The following is a 27,973-nucleotide window of genomic DNA, read 5'->3' as shown; positions in this document are numbered from 1 at the left end:
TATCGATGTCGTTTTACGCAACCCGCACTATTTCTGTATCAGGAAAACTATCTACACAGGTGACAGCCATATAATCGGTTTAAGTTTCCTCTCGGAGCATTGGGTGAATGTTAGCAATCGGAATCAAACTGTAAAAAATACAAGTGGAATTGGCCATTAGTTACACTTTTTTTTTATCAAGATGTACCTTACTTCCGCCATACTTACGGAAGTGTAGCCAATTTTTCTCGTTTAATTAATGGTGTAGTAATACAGGTTTTTGGATGTCTCTGTAAGTTTGTTCTGATTATAGTACTTAATCTTTCGTAAATAGTTTAAAAACGTTGCCTTATGAAGCGTGTTTCACCATCATGTCAATGAAATTGACCGGATATATCAAAATGAGTCCGCAGCTCGTGGTCTCGCGGTCGCTTTCTCGCTTCCCGAGCACGGGGTCCCGGGTTCGATTCCCTGCGAGCTCAGGGATTTTCACCTGCCTCGAGTTGACTGGGTGTTTGTGTTGTCGTCATCATTTCATCATCATTCATGAAGGTGGCGACATTGGACTGAGCAAGGGTTGGGAATTTGTACGGGCGCCCACAAGCCAAGTATCATCATCATATATCAAAATAAGCGTGGAAACAACAACTTCCCGGTATACAACCCAACGAAAAGATTAATATATGACACGCTGCGTTAATGAGCTAAACTAGTTTCACAAACAATATTTGTGCAATAGCTCTAAGATGTCTTCTTATATTTTACCAGTTATTCAGCGAGATTCTGACCATGTGCTTCACATCTGCAGAGCGTTCTGGTCAACAAAATTGTTCTGTTATGTAGGCTTGCATAAAATGTCATTGGTAGGAGCAGTTGAGTTACCCTCTATATAGAAGAATGGGAACATCAGCAGCTGCTGGCCATGGGGAAGATCTGTTTGGATTTTGGAGTAATGTGAGAACATGCAAGGTAGTACTGTCTTATTTTATAAGATAGTCTGAAGAAAGATAAAACTATGACTGCAGCATTTCTAGGTTTGGAGAAATCTTTTGACAGTGTTGACTGGAACCTACTCTTTGAAACCTGAAGGCAGCAGGGCCGGCCGAAGTGGCCGTGCGGTTAAAGGCGCTGTAGTCTGGAACCACAAGACCGCTACGGTCGCAGGTTCGAATCCTGCCTCGGGCATGGATGTTTGTGATGTCCTTAGGTTAGTTAGGTTTAACTAGTTCTAAGTTCTAGGGGACTAATAACCTCAGCAGTTGAGTCCCATAGTGCTCAGAGCCATTTGAACCATTTAGCAGCAGGAATACAAAGCAGGAATTGGAATGTTATCTACATCTTGTACAGAAACAGCAATTATAAGAGTGGAAGGAGATGAAAGGGAACAGGAGGTGAGAAGGCAGGGTTTTAGCCTCCCCCCGTTGTTATTCAGTCTGAAAATTACACAAGCAGTAAAAGAAATCCAGGAGAAATTAGGAAAGGGAATTAAAGTTCAGGAAGACGCCTTAAAGCATATTACGTATGTTTATGGTTGAATGAGATCACCTAAGAGCAACAAAAAAACTTTGAGGTTTGCTGATGCTGTTAGAGACAGTAAAGGAGTTCGCAGATCAGTTAAAGGGGATGGTTAATATCATGAAGAGAAGTTATGAAAAGAATATCAGCAAAAGTAAAACAAGGAGAATGGAACGAAGCGTTGCTGAAGCAACAGTACTTATCCACTAAAATTAGTGGATAAGTATTGTTACCTGGGAAACAAAATAACTGACGATGACGTAATATAGCGGATATAAAATAGAGACTGGCAATTCTGAGGAAAGCGTTTCTGAAAATGAGAAATGTGTTAACATCGAATAGAAATGTATTTGTATTTTCTTAAGGTTTTTGTCTGGAGTGTAGCCTTATACAAAGTTGAAATATGGATGAAAAACAGTTGAGGAAGAGTAGAATAGGTGCTTTTCAAATGTAGTGCTACAAAAGAATGCCGACGATGAGATGGGTAGATTGAGTAATTCTCGAGGAAGTACAGAACAGGACACATCCTGACGCGTCAAAGAATAGTCAGCTCGATAAAGGGGAAGAAGGAGGGGGAAGTTGCAGATGGAAGATATTCGGTAGTACAGTAAGCACGTGCACATAGATACAGGTTTCACTAGTTGTGCAGAAACAGAGAGACTTGCACAGTTACTTCCTGCCACTAATTACCCCGAAAACTCTCCCTTTGTTCGCTTGGAAAAAAATTTCACGGCAGTTAATGTTACCAGCCGTATTGTCTCCTAGAATGCATGGACCATGAAGCGCTGCGGAACACTCATAGGTGGGCTTAATTAATCTAAAATCCCTACGAATACTTGAAACTTTCAAGCGAGAGTAAAAGTTAAGCACCCGTGACTAATGAGCCCTTATCTGACAACAAAGACTTTCTGAAGTTCATTTGTTCCTGTGATACTTAATCCACTAGAAGAAAGTCTTAACAGCGCTGAAACACTAATTATATTAATATAAAAGCTGAAAGTAAAAAATAACTAAAGAGTAACATTTATTCGCCTTAATGTCTTGCCTAGTTCCAACAAATTTAATTTATTTGTTTCTGTATTGGCTAATTTAGCCTAATCTCCAATCTGTGCGAATGGTATGTTTGATTTAAAAGTTGAATGACACCGAATGGCTCTGTAGCAAGATCTTCTCCTGCCCTTCACAATTTTAAAGAACGTCACTTTAAATAATTCACTGACACTTCCTACAGTATAAGTGCGATGTCGACTATAGGCATTATATAATACTTGCTCCCTGTTTGGAAGACACAGTTCCTCATCTTACATCCGCTCTTTTGTGCCCCTACAGAAAGAATGCTGGAAAACGCACTACTTATCTTCATTCTGCACATCTTCCTCGCGTCCCATTTTTCCACCTTTAGAGCGTTGTTATTAATCACCAATAAATTGATCAGACTCGGCTAATACTGATTCCTCCGTTCGCTACTGATCATAGTAACGAGAACTGGAGATCAGAAGGGTAGCAGATTTTGCAGTTAGATCCGCTGCATCGTCAAGTTTTACAAGCTCTCAAAAGTCAATAGGGATTGCCACGTCACGACTCAACTTCAGCCGATCTCCGTTTCTCTACAGGTCAATGTTTTCAGATGGCCAAGGGCTGAGGTCTAACCACATAGAGCCTATCTTTCACAGTATGCATCTAGCTTTATTTTGCAGCCTGTCAATAATAGCACTTTAAGTTTCTAGAGTGATCAATCCACCTGTATCACCGCCGCCCTAATTTTTCGACTGAGGCCCACTTTAAATTATCGTGCAGACTGAAAATTCTTGGAAGAATAAAACTCTGTGCCGGCCAAAGTATCGAGTCTTGCCATTTGTAGGTAACGCTTTTGAAAGGAGTTTTGCTTTTCTTCCCTACTTTTATCATCGCTGAGATTTCTCTATCACAAACGAGTTAAGGCTCGATGAATTTCTACCTCTCTAAGCCTATAGGAGTGAAATAGTTCGTTCGCACAACGGCACATTAACTTATTCGATGTAAGACTGCTTCGCGGTTGTTTACTGAGTTTTGGCCGTTTCGTCCGGTCGTTAAGAGCTTCAGGTGGCGTAGTGTGCTGGCATTTGTTTCAGGAATCGGTGGCGTCTGCATCGGCCACCATGCGGAGCCGTATATTGCTGTGGGCTGGCAAATATTTAGAGGAACGTGGGTTCACTTTGTGCAGTTTGGTGTTTCCAGCGCAATTTTCCAATAAAACTTTCACTCAGTGGAATTTTCCAGAATTTGTAAAATTTGACAACCAAGAATTAAGGAAAAATGGTGGAAAACTGATTACTTAAGCACAAATTATTGTTTTTACGTATTCGTGATAATTTCCCTTAAAACCAACTGTAAGTAAGATAGTTGTAGTATCTCTACTTTTACTATATTTAATCATTTACCGGTGAATCTGACAAACAGTGCAATAAAGTTTATCTGCAAATATAAGATGGATTCCCTCCCTCACGTGGTAATTATCCCCAGTGTTTGGGGAACTTTGTGCTTGCGAAGGTATTAAGTATGTCCGCGTGAAAATAATCGCCGTGTAAATTACGTGTCACTTTGCTGTTAATAAATACAAATAAAACTCCACCGATGGCGTTGCAAGCTCGGTTGAGAAAGGAGGGGGGGGGGGGGGGGGGGAGGAGTAACACCTCCTTAAAAAACCCTTTGTTCTCCTGTCCGGTGATGGTACCTAGTGCGGTCCGCTTGTTAGTTTAGCGATGGAGACCTCAACGGTAGTGCAGACGGTGATGAAAATCATTGGTACAGCATAACTGGCGCTGAGGCAACCTTGGTTTTAGGGGCAATATGAAAGCTACAACCTATAAGTCCAAACGCCTTTGTTCCCGTATCCGGCGGCATTTGGTCAGCATTAGTACCCCATGTGAGGGGTGGCTGTAATAACTCTCTTGAGCCTCTGTTTTAGATGTGACTTGTCACATACCAATTCCCCAACAAGAAGATCAAATAGTTTATGCATGACGGATATTTCTGCAAATGTAAGTACCTCAGGAGGTAAGCTACGAAGGACATCCTGCATCACAGGAACTGGTGCAACCAGCGCATCGTAATCCTGGAGCAACGTGCAAGGTAGAGAACTCACAATATTCTGGAACCCTACAGGAAAATCAAGAACAAAGAGGAAATTTGGCATCTTAAACAAATATTCACTTTTGAAAACAGAGAAAGAAAAGTTGATATTAAAGTATTAGACGAATAGAAAATACTACTTTTGGCTCTTCAAGAAGCTATGTCTACTGATGATAGAATCATAAGGATACAGGATTCTGAATGGAAAGAAAGACAAGAATCCAATGGGAAAAGGCATTTAACATCTAGGAACAGGAATCGTGGTAAGCAGAACAATAGTTAATTCGGTAATAGGTTTTTATCCTGCAAGTGAAGGGCTCTCAATTCTTTCTGTCCACTTCTACCGTACAAACTGCCTTGTTCCAATAAATGAGGACACTAAAGGGAATACAGAAAAAGAGGAAAGCTTCTAGGAATCACTGGAACACGAACCATGAAAGGTTCCATTGAAGAACGTTAAAATTGTACTAGGGAATTTCAACGTGCAGACTGGAAAGGAAATAAGATGGAAAATTCGCCCTAAACAACCAAGAAAAATATTTGCAAGCTACTTCATGTTGTTTTTAAATTGTGAGAAACCAAAACCAAAATTTCAAGAACAAAATCGAGGATGCGCTTACACAAACTCAGAATTAAAGTGTCATTAAAGGTTTGAAGAATGATAAGGCCCCAGGGGAAGATTTAGTAAATGCTGAAATTTGGAAAGCTGCAGTTGTTGGAACAGTCAAGAAGCTACATGAAATCTTTCAAAAACTCTGGGGAACAGAAGCTATACCATGAGTTTGTAAGGCAGCATTAATTCACGCAGTCCACAAAAAAGGAGAGAAAACTGACCCCCAACAACTATAGAGAAATTTTCCTCCTTGCAATGAGTTACAAAATTTTTTCAAAATCATCACAAAACAGAGAGGAAAATCAACTGGAAAAGTAGTGAGAAGAGTCCAAGGGGGTTTTGAAGAAGGTCGATCCTGTGTGGAACAAATTTTTAATCTGAAATTTACAATCAGAAAGTGCAAAAGTAAATTTTTAGGCGAAATCTCCAAGGTTTTTGAGATAAAAACTGTGTGAGACAAGGACATGGATTATCCCAACTGCTTTTGAATTGTGTACTAGGAAAGAAGAAGAAAGATTAAAAAACAGCAGTAGGGGGTTTTGGTTTTCACGACGATCTTGTCATCTTAGCTGAATTTATGAAGATGCAACAATGCGGATGAATCTCCTACAAGAGACAGCTTGAAAAGCGGGCCTACGAATATCTTCTGAAGAAAGAGAGTATATGGCAGATGCGAAGGAGCCACCAAAATACATGGAAACTGATAATGAGAGAATAAAAAATACTACAAAATTGAAATATTCATGTGAAATAATACAACCAAATGCTATGAACAAAGAAGCTAACTTAGTGATGACAGGAAATCGGAGGTGGCTACTCAATTAAGAAAGTATTTGTGTAACAAGAAATCTATGTCCATAAACGCAAAACTCCGACACTGCAACGTTTTTATTACACCAGAATCCCTTTTTGCTTCAGAATGCCTTTCGTTAAATAAAGTCATCAATTAGGTGAAATAGAAAAAAAGGAAACGAAATAACCAGAAAAATGTTTGAGTCAAACATGACAAAGGGAATTTAAGAAGTAATACATAAGTTTATGAATAACTGGAACGAATGAGGAAGAGAAGAGTTGTATTCTATGGACTTCAAAAAGGGTAGATGAGAAAAGAATAACAAAAATGATTTTAACGTTTTTGATAGAAACCCAGGAATATCAATGACATGGATCTAAGAAGCTACAGCAGACCTGAGGGAAATGGAAGAAAATGGTTTTGCAGAAAAGGCAGCTGGAACTTAAAATCACGAATTTGTAAGAGTAAAGTGTACTTAAGAAGAAGTAGAATTCAAAAGTTGCTTAATACTGTTACTTGTTGCACGTAGCAGTAGGCAGCATTTTTTTCCTCCTACTTTCCTTACACGTATGATTTACTGCTACAAATTGGTATTTTATTTATGATCGCTTTCCTGAAAAAGCACTTGATCACCAGCAAAACACGAAAGATACCCTACCTTGCATTTGATCTGCTGCTGTGGAAATGGGTCTATGCCCTACATTAACACCAGGAACGTAAAAACACAATTTTGCACCTGAAGATTATCACATGGACCATCTAAACGGGTTACGGGAAAATAAACCAGTGACTGCACAGTAAACTTTTATTTCTAACAACTTGGAATGTGTAATCACTTTCATTCTCACAGTTCAACAATTAGTTTGACCATTTCTTGGATAACGAGTAATCACAAACTTATTCTTGGCGTGTCTTCTCCAGAATATTCAGCGTCTTCAAAACAAGTAGAGTACCAAACTCATCTGCACCACAATTCTCTCTCTTTTCCTACTTCTCCATATATGGAACATAGCACTTTAGGTGTAGATAATGATTTCATTGCACCAGTAAACTACTTATCGTAATCACCGTCACGAATACTGGAAACATCCAACACCTCCGATGAGTATAACAGTGGTAGTGGCGGAGGACATACGGTGCCATATGTAATTTTACTTATGTTCGAAACAGGCTTTTGTCTGTTAAAGTTATTTTATTGGTCTTGACGGACCAGCTGGGCTACGACATTTTTCATTTATTAGTTGAAATGACTTCTGAAGGAGACTATATTATTATAGCAGAAACCATGGTCAAGGTTTAAAATAATCATAATTTAGTACAAATGTGGGCTGTTTTTCATTCGAGACAACCTCCGATGACTCTTGTGCTCCTCCTTACTTGCTCCTTCTTACTTGTTCCTCCTTACTTCTGGTTTCCTTTTTCTTCTTATCCGGCTGCCCAGCAAAGAACACGTAAAACTTTCTCACACTTGTTCTTCAATCCAGTACGCTGTTTCTTTTCATTCCTTATCTTCTTGTCCATTTCAGGTTCTTCCATCTTATTCTTCCAGGACATACATGCCTATTCTCTTTTACTATACCGTTACCCAAGCATGTCATTAAAAACTAATGCGACAAGATTCTGAAACTTGAACTGTTGTAGTTAGAAAACTAACCCGCGCAGTGATACATAGAAATACGGGTTTTAATAACATACTGCGATAAAAGCAAATGGAGTAAGAATTGTAAGCTTGCCTTCTCGTTTTTACTCTGCTAAAAATAACAACAACCTGGCCTATTTTATTTCCCTCAGACTTACGCAATCCATGTCGTCATGTTTACCTCGAGCTTCGAATATCAGATGCGTACGAATACCCATTACGCCAGATTGCTGAACTCCTCGTTAGATGTATCTCGCCATTAGTATGGTCAGGGCCACGTGGGATAATAGAGGGAGAAATTAGTGCACATCAATATATGCTGGACGTAAGGACTGTACTATTCAAGTGGCATAATTTATTTTGAACTTATGTAGGTCCTTCTCGCCAGTTCAATATTGGCTATACATGATTACTAAAAAGGACGGATCCAATGTAATTAATTTGTATTTAATGAATTACAAATTGAAAATGAATGCTTTATGTACCTTTGGAAAAAAAGAGGATCTAAAGTTTCGTTTACCACCGATAGTATGGTAATGAGGTGTAAAAAACGACAGCGATCGTGTTCGCGCCCGTTGCCTGCCAGTGCGCATCAGTTCATAGGCGCCACCCGTGCAGCACACTTGAAGTTTTGAAGAAGTGAGTGAGCAGTTTCAGCACAGAGGGCATTTTATCTTTGACTCTGCCACCAAGTAGGAAAAGCACCAGGCGTTGCTTCGAGCAACTTCGACAACCTGGTCGTCTCACCAAAGATCGAAGCACGGGCCGACCGCATGAGTCAAAATGAGGACATGACCAGCAGGAGGGAGATACACTGCAGAATTATAACCCGTGTCTGTCAACTTAAAAACATTGTTTTCATCTGTATATAGATTACTCATATGCGATTCATATTTCGCGAATTTAATTAAATTGGATCCATGGTTTTGGAATAATAGTTTAGTATTGCTTGTCGGCACTTTTTTCGTTAAGTAGCTTGGACACCCTTTTCGGACCGAGCTTTGACCATATGTGAGACTCAGTATGTGCTGTGTGCATTCAGATGTTCCGAGGAGCAGCTGTATTACTCGTATCTTTCTCTGATGACCACGTGAGTCTCACGTTCAACTAGGAGGTTATATAAGAAATGTACATGTCAGGTATTTGGAATTCAGTTTTACAGGCTTTTAATGTATTTCTAGTGTACTCCATCTATCCACTGTAAACATATTAGTGTTTGAAGGTATCACACTATCTTGTCCATGTGAGTTAAGACCGGCATAGCACATGCTGGATCACAGTTCAGGACAGCATGTCTCAATAGAAGCTCATGAAATGGCTAAAATAACTACAGATGTATGTCTAACAATTTCCGTGAGAGAACTACTTATAGCCGCCGAGCTTCAACCCTGCCAGAACCTATCCGCAATTTTCCACACTTCACAGAAGTTCACTTACATACCTCGTAGACCGGGCATCCCTAGAGCAAAATATATTTATGAGACACCGCCTTGCCACAGCCCACGGGATTTCGATTGCGAATTATCTCTGTAAACTGAAATGATCGACGTTGTGTTGATGCAGTGTGGCACACTGCGAGGGTGTCAGTGACAGCAGTGCGGTAAATGTTAGATAATCCTATTATCACAAGGATGTATGATGTTCCACTGTCTCCGCCATTAGAGAATTTATTGCTGTTGTTTAGGATAGATGCGCTACAAACAATTTTAGCTCCCATTTGCAAGTTTATGCACTTTTTGTGTGGATCTACAACAAGAGTTGAGGGTACAGGGATTACTGAAGAACAGTATGAATTAAAACGACGAATTCGGAAGTAAGTTGTTGATATCCTCAGATGTTTCAGTGAAGAATGGTAAAACTCTGGATGTAATAAGTCCGTTTCATCTTCGCTTATTTCATCATTTCTCATATCGTTCCGATACGTACATGCTGGTACCTGATACATTTCTAGGTAGTTGATGCACTGGTGCACCAACGTTTTCGCTGAGACAATGATTAGTGATTAGCGATGGAAAAGTCATCTTAAGCGGTTTCGGTTTTAAGGGATAGCCTGGTGCGTTGCCATTCGTTTCTAGGATTTGTCGGCGTCTGCCTTCACAGCGTGCAGAACCTCGGCGTGCTACAGACTGGCAACGGTCATGTAAACATCTGATTCATTTTGTTGCTTTCATTTGCTCTTATTGTAGTCTAACGTTCATCCAGTCCCATTTTGTAACGTTTTTAAATCGATAAACCAACCATTAAATGTACGTCAACATGGGAATGACCAGGACCATATAGTGTAATAGGGGTAGAAGTCCTTTTCAAGGCTCATAAGCTATATTGAACCTTTGAAGGTGCTCCTTGTTAGTATTGTGAAAAATATATTTCTTGGTTGGAACTGTTTTCTCCACACTCATGGAACATTTAGCCAGGACTTCACGTTTTCCGTCTGAGTATAAATCAGTTTATGTTCTCGTAAGGTTAATATTATGAAAATGGGCTATGCCAAAAAGGCGTACTCAAAAGTCACACGTGTCCACATTTGAAGATTAAAACTGAAGAAGCTGCAAGAAGGCAGGAATTTAAGGAGATGGGACCTGGACAAACTGAAAAAAGCAGAGGTAGCAGAAGGTTTCAGAGGGAGAATCAGAGAACGAGTGACAAGAACATGGGAAAGGAATACAGTAGAAGGTGAATGGGTACCTTTGGGAGATGATACAGTGAAGGCAGCATTGGATCAAGTAATTAGAAATCCTTGGATAGCACAAGAGATAAATTTAATCGATGAAAGAAGAAAATATAAAAATTCAATAAATGAAGCAGGCCAAAGGGAATACAAACGTTTAAAAAATGAGATGGGCAGGAATTGCAAAATGGCTAAGCAGGAATGGCTAGAGGTCAAATGTAAGGATGTAGAAACATATATCACTTGAGGTAAGATAGATGCTACCTACAGGTAGAGAAGAGGACTACCAATATGAATATCAAGAACTCAGATGGAAAACCAGTCCTAAAAGAAGGGGAAGCAAAAAGGTGGAAGGAGTATATAGGTCTGTAAAAGGGAGATGTACTGGACGGGAATATTATGGAAAGAGAAGAGGACGTAGAGGAAGATGAGAAGGGAGATACGATACTGCGTGCAGAATTTGAGAAAGCATTGAAAGACTTAAGTCGAAACGAGGCCCCGGGAGTAGACAACATTCCACTAGAACTACTGATCGCTTTCGGAGAGCTAGCCACGACAAAACTCTTCCATCTAGTGGGCAAAATGTATGAAACAGGCGAAATACCCTCAGACTTCAAGAGGAAGATAATAATCCCGATTCGAAAGAAAGCAGATGCTTCCAGGTGTGAAAATTACCGAAGAATCAGTTTAATTAGTCACGGATGCAAAATACTAACACGAATCCTTTACAGAAGAATGGAAAAACTGGCAAAGGCCGACCACGGGGAAGATCAGTTTGGATTCCGGAGAAGTGTAGGGACACGTGAGGCAATACTGATCCTACGACTGCTCTTAGAAGAGAGGTTAAAGGTGGGCAAACCTACGTTTCTAGCATTTGTAGACATAGAGAAAGCTATGACAATGTTGACTTCAAAACTTTTCTTCAAATTATGAAGGTGGTAGGGGTAAAATACAGGGAACGAAAAGCTATTTAAAATTTGTACAGAAACCAGATGGCACGAAAGGGAAACAGTCGTTGAGAAGGGAGTGAGACAGGGATGTAGCCTATACGCGGTGTTATTCAACTTGTATACTGAGCAAGCAGTAAAGGAAACAAGAGAAAAGTATGGAGTAGGAATTAAAGTCAGAAACAGCAAAGGACTTGGAAGAGTAGTTGAACGTAATGGACATTATCCTGATAGGAGGATATAAGATGAACATCAACAAAAGGAAAACGAGGATAATGGAATGTAGTTGCATTAATTCAGGTGATTCTGGGTGAATTAGATTAGGAAATAAGACACTTAAAATAGTAAATGAGCTTTTCTATCCGGGAGTAAAATAACTGATGATGGTCGAAGTAGGGAGGGTATAAAATGTGGTCTGGCAATGGCAAGGAAAGAATTTATGAAGAAGAGAAATTTGTTAACATCGAGTATAGATTTAAGTGTCAGGAAGTCGTTTCTGAAATTATTTATATGGAGTGCAGCCACGTATGGAAGTGAAAAATGGACGATAAACAGTTTACACAAGAAGAGAATAGCAGCTTTTGAAATGTGGTGCTACAGAAGAATGTTGAAGAGTAGATGGGTAGATCACGTAACTAATGTGGAGAATTGGGGAGAAGACTAAATTTGTGGTACAATCTGACTAAAAGAAGAGATAGATTGGTAGAACACATTCGGAGGCATCAAGGGATCATCAAATGAGTACTGGAGGGAAGCGTGAGGGGGGTGGAGAGCCGTAGAGGGAGACCAAGAGATGAATACACTAAGCAGATTCAGTGAGATGTAGGTTGCAGTAGGTACTTCGAGATGAAAGGGCTTGCCCAGGATAGAATAGCATGGAGAGCTGCATCAAATAGTCTTTGGACTGAAGATCACAACAAAAACAACATGTGTTCTTCACTCTCAGATTCTTTTCACTTTCGTAATTCTTGTTGTCAAGTTGGTCTCATATTTGACAAGGAACTAATACAATAAATTTGTACATAGAGCATTTGCCAGTCTGATCAGTGAAGATTTTGTATTTCTGTTGTGTTCTCAAACTAATTATATTATAATGCAGTCTCCCACCATGTTCACGTGGGGCAAGGTTAGCACTAGCACTAACGTTCTATGCTCTGTCTCCTGTATAGACGAGCTACACTTTGCCTCCCAATAAACCGACGTCGACCATTACCTTTCCTACTAGCGAACTTACATGCCCCTTCTGTTTCTTAACAGTTTTCAACGTTACAACTGGTGGTTAATCGACGTGACTGTGTGAAGCACCACATTGCTAAAGCTATATTCAAACGTTAGAGTGTTCGTCTGCATTAACTTACATTTTGTTGTATTTATAGCAAGCTGCCTGTCATGGAGTGTCCCTCAATTGACTCCTGTTTCCTGGTTTGTTTGGAGTGAAAGGGACTGAACTTCAAGGTCATCAGTCCCTTTGACTCTCGCCCTACAGCCTCTGTGATATGTTGTCAGCAGTAAACGACGTATGGGAATTTGAGATCTGAAAGCAGCTTCCCCTAATAAGTATCAGACAGTACGTGGCGACACTTTGCATATAACCCATTCTGGAATTTCAGCGTTTCTCATCCGTTTATTCGTCAGAGCCATCAGAACAATTCTACGATGTTCTCGGGCCGTAGTCCTTCTGGAAAGACCCCTACTTAGACTTTCTTGCCACACTGTGTTCCGACTCCATCTCGTCACAACTGGTTCTGCAGACAAAGTACTACAGCCAACTGTATGTAATCTGTCGGCATAGTGCCTCCATGTCCTACATCTAGATCTCCACACACACTGCGCAAGCCACCATACGGTTCATAGAGGAGGGTACCACGTACCACTATCACTACTTATTTCATTTCTTGTTCCGCTCGCAATTAGAGCGAGAGGGAAGCGACTGTCTATAACCCTCCATATGAGCCCTGATTTCTCGCGTCGTATCTTCGTGATCCTTACACGAAATGTACGTTGGCGGAAGTAGAATCGATTTGCAGTGGGCCTCAGATGCGGATTCTCTAAATTTCCACAATAGACCCTCGCAAAAAGAGTGTCGTCTTCCTTGCGGGGATTACCGTTTGTGATCACAAAGCATTTCCACAATACTTGCGTGCTGATCGAACCTCCCCGTAACAAATCCAGCAGGATGCCTCTGAATTGCTTCAATATCTTCTTTTAATCGATGTGGTGGTGATCGCAAATATTATTTATTTGTTTGTTATTTTCTTTTAGTCCATTATCTATGTAACTAAACACTCTAACGGTACTCGGGAATGGGTTGCACTAGTTCTATGCTCCGTCTCCTTTATAGACGAGCTACAATTACCCTTCCAACAAGTCGACCATTGCTTTTCCTATTAGCGCCCTTACATGCTTCTTCCATTTAGTATTATTTTACCACGTTACAGATAGATGATTAATCGATGTGACTGTGCTAATCACCACGTTACTGATGCTGATAATGGTTTTCTTTACTCGTCTGAATTAACTTACATTTTTCTAGATTGCGAACACGTTGCCATTCAGCACACCCACTAGAAATTCTGTCTAGGTCATGTAGTATCCCCCTAGTCACTCAAGGATGACCCTGCCCTACACCAGAGCAAACAGCCGTAAATTGATGTTCAGCCTGTCTGCCAGATCATTTATGTACGTAGAAAACAAGAGCGGTCCTATCAGACTTCTCTGGGGCTCTCCTGACTGTACCCCTGTCTCTGGTGAAAACTCGCTGTCGATGGCAACATAGTGGGCTGTGGTACTAAAAAAGTCTTCGAGCTAGTCACGTGTTGTTGTTGTTGTTGTTGTGGTCTTCAGTCCAGAGACTGGTTTGATGCAGCTCTCCATGTTACTCTATCCTGTGCAAGCTTCTTCATCTCCCAGTACCTACTACAACCTACATCCTTCTGAATCTGTTTAGTGTATTCATCTCTTGGTCTCCCTCTACGATTTTTACCCTCCACGCTGCCCTCCAATACTAAATTAGTGATCCCTTGATGCCTTAGTACATGTGCTACCAACCGATCCCTTCATCTAGTCAAGTTGTGCCACAAACTTCTCTTCTCCCCAATCCTATCCAATACCTCCTCATTAGTTATGTAATTTACCCATCTAATCTTCAGCATTCTTCTGTAGCACCACATTTCGAAAGCTTCTATTCTCATCTTGTCCAGACTGGTTATCGTCCATGTTTCACTTCCATACATGGCTACACTCCATACAAATACTTTCAGAAACGACTTCCTGACACTAAAATCTATACTCGAGGTTAACAAATTTCTCTTTTTCAGAAACGCTTTCCTTGCTATGGCCAGTCTACATTTTATGTCCTCTCTACTTCGAGCATCATCTGTTATTTTGCTCCCCAAATAGCAAAACTCCTTTACTACTTTAAGTGTCTTATTTCCTAATCTAATTCTCTTAGCATCACCCGACTTAATTCGACTACATTCCATTATCCTCGTTTTGGTTTTGTTGATGTTCATCTTACAGCCTCCTATATCTCTCTCTGGGAACATTATCCGTAAGCTCGGACCTTTGTCAACAGCCTGCAGAGGGGCTCCGTGTTAAACGCTCGCCGGAAAACTACGGTTACGGAATCTGCCTGCTGCCCTCCATTCATGGTTTTTGGGACATCATGCTAAAAGAGGACGAGCTGATTTGTCGCAAGAAGTGCTTTTTAAATCCGTACTGATTTGTGGACAGAAGCTGCATTTGCAGCTCATATTGCTGAAGAAAACCATTAAGTGAGAAACATTGAGAACAACTTAAAAATTTTACATCTAGTAGGAAAAGGAGCCACTATGAATGTATTAGAAGAAATTGAAATACAAACACACAAAAACAGCACCTCAGAATATATCCTTAATGAACAAACCGAGTTAGCTGACACCCCTTTCCTGAAAAATTTCCAAGAATTATTTTCCACCCTCCAAAGCAAATAATATTCCTACGCCTATCTGCAGATCAAGTAGCAAATTTATATGTTACTACAATTCTCATGATGCTAAATGTAAATAAATAATGTACTGTCTTACCTATACAGTACTCAAAACTATCAACTTTGTAATTAATGTAACAGTATTCGCTCTAAAGCTCAGGAAATCTCTCTGTACTAGTGTAAAGGGCGTTTCAGTTGCATAAGTGAATTTATGATCTTTGTCCAAACATGGGACATCTTCATGATGTTACGATATATCACAGCATCTTTGTCACTCATATGTTTGTAAGCACTTTGTATTGTATCAAAACATGTGGTGTGTGCTAGAAATCTTTTCTGTGACAAATATAAAGTGTTTAGCGAAAACAATTTACGTATGCAACGATAAGAATGCAGTGGGAATATATTCACATCTGTAATGAAAACAAACACTTCAAACCGACATTTCACGTAATCACATCCAACGAAAATCTGCAATGGAACCATCTGCGTGGCGTGCTTATAATTATATATTATTTATATCTTAGGACAATTAATCTGTAAAGAAACGTTGTAATGAAAGCATGAAAACCGTCTGAAGATGAATCATAACTATTCGAGACCGGTAACGGTACCCTTTGAATAAAGGAACTGAAAATAAATTCGTGGTTGGTTGCTGTCTCAACACCATCGACATTTGTCTTCAAACAACAGCCATGGTCTCCAACCATGTCATCATATGACAAAATTGCAAGAAGCTTTTCTGTCTCAACCAATTTTGTTACCTTCTAATTCAGCATGTGTTCAAGAATTCTGCAGTAACCGGGTGTTACGAATATTGGCCTGTGACTGTGAGGGTCCGTTCTTTCACCTTCCTTTTATACAGGAGTAACTGGCGCTTTTACTCAGTTGTCTGGAACTTTGCCCTGGACGAAAGATTCGCGTTACGTGCAAGCAAATGGTAGCCATGAATATGACTGAAAGGTGGCGATAAGGTGCCTAGAACGTCGTCTGGGCATTCTGCGTTGCGATCTACGTCTCCAAAAATCCATTCAAGTTAGACACAGTAGGCATGATGTAGTTACGAAGGTCGTTCAATAAGTAATGCCACACTTTTTTTTCTCAGAACGTATTTATTGTTAAGAGTCAGAATTTGGTGGCAATGTACATCAACATGTCTCGTCCACGTCCTATTTTTCTACATAATCTCCATCACCTTCTATGACCGTACACCAACGTTGTAAAAGCTCTTGTCCCGTAGGCGTAGCCATGTTTCCGGCGCAAAGTGGTGCACCCAGCTTTCGTGCCCCATAACGATCCGTGACAGAACGACCCCTCCGTCGGTCTCAAAACGCTCCAACGATTCAGATCAAATGGCCTTTCCTTGAATTTTGTGGTCCGCTGTGAGCATTCGTGGAGCCCATCGCGAGCACCTCTTTGAATATCTGAGAGTTTCGGTCAGTGCAGATGCACGTCCAATGCTGACCGACTACTGTAGAGACAATTGTCGACTTGTGATGCGCTAGTCGGCACGAATAATTGCATCTGCACGATTCAGCGTGTCTGGAGCAGTGGCTGTGACAGGACGTCCCGAGCGTGGCTGATCATGTAGCTCTGATTCTGCATTTCCTTATGCTGTAACTTTATTTACCTATCGCCTAACAGTACTTTCTTTGTATCCCGCCTGGAAGGCGGCGCGTGGGTAGGAGCACGAAAGGATAAACACGTCGGTACTTCAAATACAGTTAAAGCACCTTTACCAGTGTATAAACGGTCGGAGGTTAGAATCCTGCCTCGGGCATGGATGTGTGTGATGTCCGTAGGTTAGTTAGGTTTAAGTAGTTCTAAGTTCTAGGGGACTGATGACCACAGATGTTAAGTCCCATAGTGCTTAGGGCCATTTGAACCAACCAGTGTATAAACATATGCAAACATATTACATAACTTTGCAATGAGGTGCGAAGCTCAAGCTGAGTGTCCCGGCCGTCTGCTCTTGATCAAATGGGCTGAAACTGGAGCGGAGCTCGTAGAGCTCTCCCGCTCCGGCTAGAGTGCGCTGTCGTCGGTGACTCGTAGTGCCAACTTACGAACCTATGCCGTGGCATCGTTGCTATCGATACCACACTTTTATCAACTAAAGCATCGCCATACACGGCACTCAAACGTTTATGGATGCTCCCCACGGTTTCTTTTTCTGCGCTCGAGAATTCAATAACAGCGCGCTGCTTGTAGTGTGAGTCTTATGTAGACCGCATTTTGACGATGTACTACAGGTCTGACATCTGCCATAAGGGTTCGCAGTTTCACCGTCGCGCAGTACAAACATCAAACATGAAGCACCAATAAGGACGTTTGTCTGTGTATATTAATGCCTCTTTCAAAAAAAAATGTGGGGCATTACTTATTGAACGACCCTCGTACGTCATCGTTCATCTGTAAGAATAGTTTTTCCTGTGTTAAAAATAAGCTCGCATAAGGATGAAATAATATTGGGGTATCAGTTTGGCATCATTCGGTCAAGATGTTCATGGCATAGCACTTCCCACTGCCCTCAGTGTAACTGTAAGCGATCGTTAATGTAGGTTGATTCTTACAAAGAAGAAGACAGCAACCTGCCACTAGTGGCTGGTTGCCACTAGTGGCTGGTTGCTGGCTCCTTCTTTGTAAGAATGAACCTACATTATTTGTACACAGCCACGGTCTCGCCATGTCAGTTTTAGACAAAATAGCTGTAAGCGATCGTGTTCTATAGTGAGAGACTTTATGAAGTGCTCACCTGTATGGGACACCAGCAGACGGCGAAGATGGCGACCACGACGACGACCATGCGCGTGACGCGCTTCTTGCCGCGCCGGCTCTCGGCGGAGAGGTGGCCGCCAGGCGCCCCGGCGCGCCACAGCCGCATCAGCATGCGCAGGTACAGGCTCACGATCAGCAGCAGCGGCAGCACGTATGACGTCAGGAAGAAGCTGATCTGCAACACCACCGCCGCAAGACACCCCGTCACTGCTACTGTCGTTCATCTTCAAAGTCTTTCATGGGCCACAGAGAGTGTTACATACACGAAGTTCTGAACCAGAAATAACCACCACGTTGGACCTTGAACGAAACACAGTTGCGTGTATTTTCTTCAAACATATATAATGTCCGCATGTGCGGACATTACGGAAGGCGAACTACCCACTGTTCAGAGGAATGTCGTTACACGTATTGCCAAATGCTCTGAGGTTGACGGACATCATTTTGAGCATTTTTTTGCATTAATGTGGTATTTACAGGTAATCACGCTGTAACAGCATGCGTTCTCAGAAACGATAATTTCACAAAGGTACATGTATCACATTGGAACAACCGTAATAAAATGTTCAAACGTACCTACGTTCTGTATTTTAATTTAAAAAACCTACCTGTTACCAACCGTTCGTCTAAAACTGAGACCCATATGTTTGTGACTATTACAGCGCCATCTTTCACAAAGCGACAAAAGTGGTCCAAGTAAAACATTCATTCTTCTTTACGTACTCCACGAATATGTAATAAAAAATGGGGGTTCCTATTTAAAAAAAAGCGGTTGATATCCGTTTGATATATATATATATATATGTTTCTACTTCATTGGTGTATTTCTCTTATTTTCTAACAACACTTTGTTGTACAAGTCGCTATTTGATACGAGAGTTGAAAGGTATCTGTTGTTTCAGCCATCCTGTATCTGGATGAAGTACGGGATTGTTCTTAGCTTCTATTTTCCGATTGCACTTTAATAAATTTCGATATTGCTACATCCGAAGTACTTGAATTTTCCTTTTGGTACTTGGAAGCGGTAGATCGGCCACTGAACAGATAGGGCCACATGAGAACGTAGAATTTGAAACGAAGAAGGAGAGTCAGTTGTACGAAGTCGGTCAGTCTGTTGTGGACACATGTGGGCTGTCCTAAGGGGACTCGCGCTGTAAAGCAGTTCATGTTGTTGTGAGGTAGTTGGCGCTGAGCGGTTGCGCATATGAAGTGTCTCCTATTCTGAGTTTGTAAGGGCAGACGGCACGGAGTCAGAAGAGGCCTTTTGATAGTCGTTTTTGTCAGACAGGTTGTAGTCTGAAAATTCTGCCGCCTTTCACTTTTTTTTCTGTTAACTTCCCGGCTGTTCCCATTCAGCCAACTCAGTAGTGGAATCTAAGTTGTGACGGTACGATTGTAAGGACAACACAACACGCACTCTCTGATCTCACTCTCTGATTCGGCCGGTAATCGATCCCGGGCCCTTGCGCTGACCGCGCAGCTACCGGGGTGGACCTGCCACTCACTTGAAGAGGAATGAATAATATTGTAATTTGTCATGAGAGTGGCCACACCATCATACCATGAGAGAGCGAGCTATATTTCTTAAATTAATTACGAAATGTGCAAACTTCTCCTCTGTTTTTATTCTGCTCAGCGATACGAGATAAGCTGTTACTGTTTTCCTCACAGTTAGATGTTATATGTGGAGACAGTGTCACTGTTAGGTTTTCCAGCGAACCGTGTAGCAAAGTAAGAGAGTGAGATCAATTTACAGCATTCTGACTACGTTCACCTCCCATGTTTGATCCCCTATCGGAAGTTAGCAAGTCGTTGTTTCTGTCACCAAACATCGTTGATATTTCTGTGTTTTTTTTAAACATTGTCGAACTGTCGACTAAAGAATCGAGCAGAATGTCACTGTATTAAGTGCAGCAGATGGTTTGAGTTGTATTAATCCGTGTGAAGTTTTCTGATGATAATCATTTTAACACATCAGAAGTTAACCTGAAATTTCCATTTTCACTATCTTAGTCAGACTGATGTTCCCGTCTCATGACGTTGTAAAATACACTGAAGCGCCAAATAAACTGATATAGGCATGCGTACCCAAATACAAAGATATGTAAACAGGCAGAATACGACGCTGCGGTCGGCAACGTCTATATAAGACAACAAGTATCTGGCGCCGTTGTTAGATCGTTTATTGCTACTACAATGGCAGATTATCAAGATTTAAGTGGGTTTGAACGTGGTATTATAGTCGGGGAACGAGCGATGGGTCACAGCATCTTCGAGGTAACGATGTAGTGGGGATTTTCCCGTATGACAATTTAACGAGTGTAGCGTGAGTATCAGGAATCCGGTAAAACATCAAATCTCCGACATCGCTGTGGCTGGAAAAAGACTCTGCAACAACGGGACCAACGACGAATGAAGAAAATCGTTCAACGTGACAGAAGTGCAACCCTTCCGCAAATTTCTGCAGATTTCAATGTTGAGCCATCAACAAGCGTCAGCGTCAGCTTGCGAACCATTCAACGAAACATCATCGATATACGTTTTACTCTTGTTCGCTGCAAGTAATACTGCAGACGCAGAGTTCTATGAGTCAGTTGTGAAACAGTTATCGCTACGCATCCAGTGGATTGGGGGGGGGGGGGGGGGGAGGCGCAGTGTCACAGTGAGACACGCGACATGGTGCAAACAATACTAGGTATACCGGAATGCTAGTCATCGGTCGTAGATAGTTTTCTGCTGTCTCCTAACATGAACACGTGATTTGTAAACAAAGCCAGATTCGTCGAGAGCAGAGTTATGAATGAGAGCCAATAATGGGAAGAAGAAAGTGTAGGTACAATGCAGGTTCGAATACAATAAGGAGAATGGAATGACGGTACTTCACAGACATCCTGCGTCATCTATTATTTCTGATCCAACAACAACATGGTGTCATATTTCAACAGGACAACACTCGTCCAGACATGGCACGTGTCCCAATGAACTGTCTGCGTTATGTCTAGGTACTGCCCGTGCCCGCATGATCCCCAGATATGTCTTCGATAGAATACGTGTGGGACGACCGCTGACGTCAAATCCGTCTAAGTGAGTTCCCTGTAACTATCAGTCATGACCTGACGTCATATTTGATGGCTCCTCATACACCACACTGTACTGGAATGAATCCCGGATGCCTACCTGCGTCGCTGTTGCGAGCAGCTCGGCCTACTCGACGTATCCTTGGAAGTGATCGTCAACTTTCAGCTGTAGCTTCTCTGCGGCAAGGATGAACATAAAAAGAAGTGAAGAAAGGGTAATGGAATTTGCTCAATTAAGCTGCCTGACAAAGAAAGTGAAGCGCACAGAAGGGGAGGAGGAAGCGGAATGAAACTTCAAAGGTTGAGAGGTTATTTGATATTATTTTAGTGATTTACAAAAAACTTGTCAGTAGGAACCCACTTTTCAGTATGACGTTGCACCCTCTCTGGCCTGAAAGTACGCACTAATTCTATTGTAAAGTGTAATAAAGACGTTACATCCTCCCCTGACGCAAACTGGTCCTCAGCTTTTGACTGGTCCCTGATATCCTGAATACTTTCACTTGGACGGATTTGACGTCAGCGGTCGTCCCACACGTATTCTATCGAAGACATATCTGGGGATCATGCGGGCACGGCTGTACGTAGACATAACGCAGACAGTTCATTGGGACACGTGCCATGTCTGGACGAGTGTTGTCCTGTTGAAATATGACACCATGTTGTTGTTGGATCAGAAATAATAGATGACGCAGGATGTCTGTGAAGTACCGTTGTGCCGTCAGTCATGACCTGACGTCATATTTGATGGCTCCTCACACTATGACGCCAGGAATAACTCTTTCGTGCCTCTCCAAAACAAAGGAGGACTGGGACCTCTTACCACGTTGCTACCGTACATGTTGACGACCGTAATCTTGTTAGTTCGGAACCGCGATTCATCGCTGTACGCAACGTAACCCCATTCATCAATAGTCCATGCTTCTCATTGATGGAATCACTGCAAACGTTGCCGATTGTTTCGTAGTATTAACAGTAGCTTACACATGTCTCACTGATCCCCTAGTGTGGCTGCTTCTAGCCTCTGTCCAACAGTGCAAGATGAGCAGAGTGTTGCATTCAGTCCATTACTTTTGCTGGACGGCAGGATGGCAGGCGCAAATATACTTGGTGCGCAATACAATGATCCTTCCTCGTGGTCAGGCGTGGTCGATCGGACCGTTGACTACTATTACTCATGCTTTCACGTTCCCATGCAGTCCAATGTCGGGCGACTGCCACATCTGAAAACCTGTACATTACACTATGCGACAAGCCAAACCCGCCAAATGGGCTTCAAACCCGGTAATGTAGTCAGTTGCTGACACACACGAGTAAGCTGCATGTTCGAGTCCGTAACAGTGATCATCAACATCTGACGCAGTTCAGGCCACTCATGTATGGTAACAACACTAAACACAAAGGATACAAAAGCTCTCTGGTGGCTGTTTTACCTGTCACAGGGAATTTGCAACTCGAATCATTTACATACCTGCCAATGGACTGTACGAAACGTACTTATATTGACATCCGATTATGTCTTATGGATACTTCGGCTTTTTGTTAGGTAGTGAAGACAAGAAGTAAGACAAAGTTGTAGCTGCTGACCTTCTCCATTTGGGCAGTAAAATAACTCATGATCGCCGAAGTAAAGAGGATGTAAATTGCACTCTGGCAATACCAAGGAAAGCATTTCTGAAACAGGTGGATTTATTAACATCTAATATATTCTTAAGTGTCAGGAAGACATTTCTGAAGGTGTTTACCTAGTGTGTAGTCTTGTACGGAAGTGGAACGTGAACAGTAAATACTTCAGACAAGAAGATAACAAAAAGATTTGTAATGCAGTGCTGTAGAAAAATGCCGAAATTAGACGAGCAGGTTTGACTACTAATGAGAATGTACTGAATCGAACTAGGGAAAAAGAAATTTAAACCGTAACGCGGCTAAAAGATGATAGGATACCTCTTGAGGCGTCAAGGACTCGTCAGTGTGGTAATGTAGGGAAGTGTATAGGAGCAGGGTACGGGAGGGATAAAAGTTGTAGAACGAGACCAAGGGTTGGTTACAACAAGGAGGTTCGAATAAATGTGGGTTGCAATAGTTCTGCAGAGACGAAGAGGCTTACATTGGATGGACTAGTGCTGAGAGGTCTAGCTAACCAGTCTTCTGACTAAAGACGGGGAATACATATATATATATATATATATATATATATATATATATATATATAAACAAAAAAAGAAGGCAGGTGCCTAAGTTCTACTGTAAGCCAGGACTGCTAAATCAGGTAGGACATATAGCCTAAAATCAGAATGCAGGAAAGACATTCGCAAAGATAGATGAACTTAGGCAGGCAATATGAAGCCTTAATATGTTAAACGACTATCTCAAAATATAAAGCGAACGAGCCAGAGTGAACCAATTACTGTAATGTTTATTAAACTTACGGAAAAACGGTGCGAACTCATGCACCAACCCAATAGATGTTAGATGACGTCTGCTCATGACCTCTGCCTACGACGTCTGTTACATGTACACTAAGCAGTACCGCACTTGTATACTGCATGTGTCAGATTTTCCTTGCATGATGTATGTTACGTGTTTCTATGTTGTCCGGATAGACTTCGGTATTCTTGATGCAATTATGTTTCGTGGATAGCCAGCTTACTGATGTCACGAACATGAGTTTATCTGGTCTATATACGTATCTATTGAATGACGCCAATGGCAAAACTTCTTTCATTCATCTCGTCATACATCTTTTCCGTAATCAAACATACTGTATTTGTACTCTACGTCCACTGTTAAAGAAAAATGGTAGCTTCTTTAAAGAACTCGATGTGTACGGCACTCGAGGTTGTCATAATGTAACTATTGCTCAGCATTAAGAAAATTAAAACGTCAGAGTGATGGTAGTTTTCTGAAAATGCGAACTAAATTTCGGCCACCTGAAGCTTCAAAGTTGCGTATCGGACAGCTGCGCATATCTCTTTCGTAACTGGCGGCCAACAGGCGCTTACACGTGTGGCGAGAAACTGCGCGCAGGCGGAGGTGTGGAGATATGAAACGGGCGAGTTTAGCGGGGCGGGAACTGGCGGTGAGTGGGTGGCTGAGGGAGGTAGTGGGGGCTGGACAACTGCTGCTGCCGCTGCCGCCTCTGTTCGCTGCCACTGTGCGAGCGAGCGCCCGCCTGCACCCACTGCCCTCATAACCGCCGCCCTGCCACGTTTCACAGCAGATTACGGGGAACGCCCCCGGCTACTCGCCTGCTCTCACAAGCGCCTCGCCATCCGGCGCTGTTGTTTCCTAACTGACGGGCCAATCTCGCGGCAGGCTGTACAGATTACTTAAACCACTACCGACTCACTGCTATCACCACAGCAAGGCTTTTTCAATTTATTTTTAATTACCCGCTGTGTACACAGCATTGCCCAGGTACACATTTATTCCAGTTTTCTATTAGTCCTCCTTCCCCGTATCTCTGTTCATCTCCTTCCTCTGTCCTCCTTCCCTCCCTCTCTCTCTCTCTCTACCATTCTCCTTTTCCCCTTTTCTATCCATTTCTCCTCCTCTGTCTCTATCCAATTGATATTCACCCACCCTCTCTATCCATCTCCTCCTCTCTTCTCTCTCTCTCTCTCTCTCTCTCTCTCTCTCTGCCCATCTGCTTCTCCTCCCATCTGTGTCCTTCTCCTCTTTACTCCTCTCAGTCTCTTCACATCCTCCTCCCCAACCCTTCTCTGTCCATCACCTGCACCCCAATAGGAGGCTGGCGGTTCTTACCTCCTCAGTATTTCCAGGTAGTAAGTAACATGTGTATCAAATTAGAGATGAAATCGATCCAGGGGTTTAAGAGGAGCTTTTTATGCGCAGCTTAACCTACGTACGCACATGTCATATTTCACGTATATTTAACATACTTCACACATATTTTCCCTGTATCTGTATCAAATTTCGCCTTGATGTTGCCAGTTTCACGAAGCTCAATGTTTATGACGTCGTATCTCCTGAACGTCATGTCGTACAATTATATAATTTTGCAGATATACAGAGTGTTTCAGGATGTCGTTTAGAAATTTGGGGGTAGGTGCCTTACACCAATACAAGGAAAAAAAAGATCAGTAAACATGGGCCCTAAAGTGCATACATACATTAAGAGCATTGAGCGCTTTCTCCAGTAGAAGAGATGTGTTTCACACCAGCAAAGATGAACATGTGCTCACAGCTCTTAAGATATACGTTTTAGAGCTTATGTTTAGTGGACAATTTTGTCTTGTTTTGGTGTAAGAGAAAAACTTCGTTCCTTTTATCATTTTGTTGGAAGAGGGGGAGGGGGGGGGGTCAGTGAGAAAAACAGTTTTGCAAAAGTATGAAACTGTGTATAAAGTTTGTTGCGAACTGACTAAGTGCTCTCACTCTCAAATACCGAATGAATAAAATCTGCGTATTTGTACGTCGTGGGCTGCACTTTTTTTTTACCGCCATCCCAACCTCTTTGGTAGGTAGGTGTTTCTTACCGCCACAGCGCTTCCTTTCAGACAGTAAATGATACATGTACCGAGTTTGGTTCAGTTCGGTCAAGTAGCTAATGAGATCTGCATAAATACATGCATTCACACATACATTTTTGTAATGTGCATATCGATATGACGTCTGAGCCAAAATTTAAACTGACGAATGGAGCTACTTCAGCTGTCTATGAACACAATATACTGCATTATACACTGTACTGTTAATTATGCATGTATGTATTGAAACACGTATGTAACATAGCAGCGATGGCGAGGCATTGTAGCATCTGTGACCAGAGAGTATGCGCTTGACCGCGCGAGTGTTGCGAGCGGTTCTCAGTCAGTCAGTCGTTGCGAGTCTGTAGCTCTGTTTAGTTGCAGAGCAGTTCGCTAATAGTCGTCATGCAGAGCGGTCGGTCAGTAGTAGTAGCCCAGTGCGGTTGTGTGATGTAGGCGGTCGGCAACACTGGTGAAGATGGTGAATAAGGTATACTGTTAATTAATATAATTATTAGATAATGAAAAATTGTAATTATTCTCCAACAAGTTCCCCAATAATAATTTTTATTTCAAAAGCATTTTTTCAAAAATTTAATTTTTTATTGAACTAAAGATCTCGTTGCACTTCCCATTTCATTCCACTTCTTTTGAAGAAAAATTTCACTAGAATCACAAAAAAAAGAGAATATTATTATTTGCAATGCAGTTCCTCCAAGCGGTGCGCAACAACAAGAGCAGAAATGTGACATCCATTTATTCTGAGGTAAGACTTTAATTCTGATTGTTTTACACAGGGCCAAAGACCGATATTTCGGTTTAATTGAATTTTCTTATCACTGAATGGACTTTAATTTTCTGGTGAAGAATTTATATTTGAGTCAGATTGCGAATTTCACATTTTTGTTCCCATTGTCAGTACATTTCATTGTGGGCAGGTTACGCATAGAGTAGTGTCCATTAGCATCCTTAAATAATATTGGCCATTCTTTTAAATTTCTGTGGGGAGGTTACACTTGGCGACACCCAGTCCAGGATCGTATTTCGTTGAGAGTCTTTTGAACAACAGTCAGATATCTGCTCTTGTTTGCTTAGATATAATTAGGATTTAGCGCAACGCTTTTAATAATATTGTGACTTTCTTTCTACAGGTCAACGGCAATTTGTTGCTTTGTTGTATTTGTGTGTTGCTTTTGCATTGTGCTTATTTATTTTGTGAATAATTTTGACTATTGTTAAAATGCCGCGAAAGATTGTGAATAGTGTATCGCGAGGTATTATGAATGAAATTACCGACCCAAACAACTTTACCGATAGGACATGTGACACGCAGTGTAATGATGACAATCCTGCGTTCACTAACAATCACTGCATTACAACCACTGATGATGACTTTTATCTTAATGATGAACAAACGAACTCAATTGTCTCGTCTGTTAATTTGACGACAATTGATGACGCGGGACGCTCTATTGTAATGAGCGCTGCCGAGCTTCACATAACCGATTTGGAAAATTCAAGTGACGTACAGACAGATTTTTGCAATGAAAATAACCAGGATATTCAAAGTACGACGGATTCATTTAATTCCGAAATAATGTCTGACAGTGTACATCCGACTGACAAACCTTTTTCTAAATTACAGAATGACCAAATGGTCACGGAAAGCGAGAGAGTTCTAGATCCACCACTAAACAGCACAGAGAATATAAACGCTAGTTTTGACTTGGTACAAATTATGAGAAGTTTACTACAACAGCAAAGTGAGAAAGCAGACAACAATTTCAAACACTTAAATGAAAAACTTGACAATAATGACAAAAAACAAGACAAACTTAGTGAACAAATTAGAGACGTTGCCGCGCAGTGCCATGACACTAAGGAACAGTTGCGCGTGGAAATTGAGGCTTGTTCTCAAAAAAATAGCGAAGAAATTAAGTCTGTTGCGCAAGAATTAAGGGAAATGCAAACAGCCGCAACAGAAACACTCAGAGACGAAATTAGCGGAGTCGCTAAACAATGCTCTGAAAAAGCTGCACAATTACGGGACGAGTTTAGAGCAATGACGGTAGAACTTTCGCGCACTATGGACGCAAAGATAGACGCGAAATTCGAACAGCAGAACACTCAGATTAACGAGCGCTTTAATCAGCACATTCAGAACAGTGATACGCGTTTCCGCAGATTTATTCAGGATCAAAACAAAGTAAAACGACAAGTCATGGAAACAATCACTGCACAAAGACAAGAGGACAAACGTAAAATATTCGCGAAAGCGAAGACGTATGTAGACAATAATATTACTACAGTGTCCGACAAAATTAATACCATAGAACAATTGAACGCGGAATTACGGGATGAAATTTCTGACCTTAAATCAAAAACAGATACACACA

At 41.5% G+C, this 27,973-nt stretch overlaps 1 protein-coding gene across 1 annotated transcript in view; it reads right to left on the bottom strand.

Moving 5' to 3' along the window:
• Positions 1 to 24,278, bottom strand: part of LOC124594091 (allatostatin-A receptor-like) — a 72,510-nt gene extending 48,232 nt beyond the window's left edge. The window contains exons 1-2 of the mRNA XM_047132442.1: positions 24,090 to 24,278; positions 17,988 to 18,185 (exon numbers count right to left, since the gene is read on the bottom strand). Of these exons, the coding sequence (XP_046988398.1) occupies positions 17,988 to 18,185; positions 24,090 to 24,278 (387 nt within the window). The remainder of the gene's footprint in view (positions 1 to 17,987; positions 18,186 to 24,089) is intronic.
• Positions 24,279 to 27,973: the final 3,695 nt, after the last annotated feature.

The sequence above is a fragment of the Schistocerca americana genome, chromosome 2, assembly GCF_021461395.2.
Source record: "Schistocerca americana isolate TAMUIC-IGC-003095 chromosome 2, iqSchAmer2.1, whole genome shotgun sequence".
Lineage (NCBI taxonomy): Eukaryota > Metazoa > Arthropoda > Insecta > Orthoptera > Acrididae > Schistocerca > Schistocerca americana.
The sequence above is the reverse complement of the archived record's forward strand: the minus strand, read 5'-3'. Positions and strand labels throughout refer to the sequence as shown.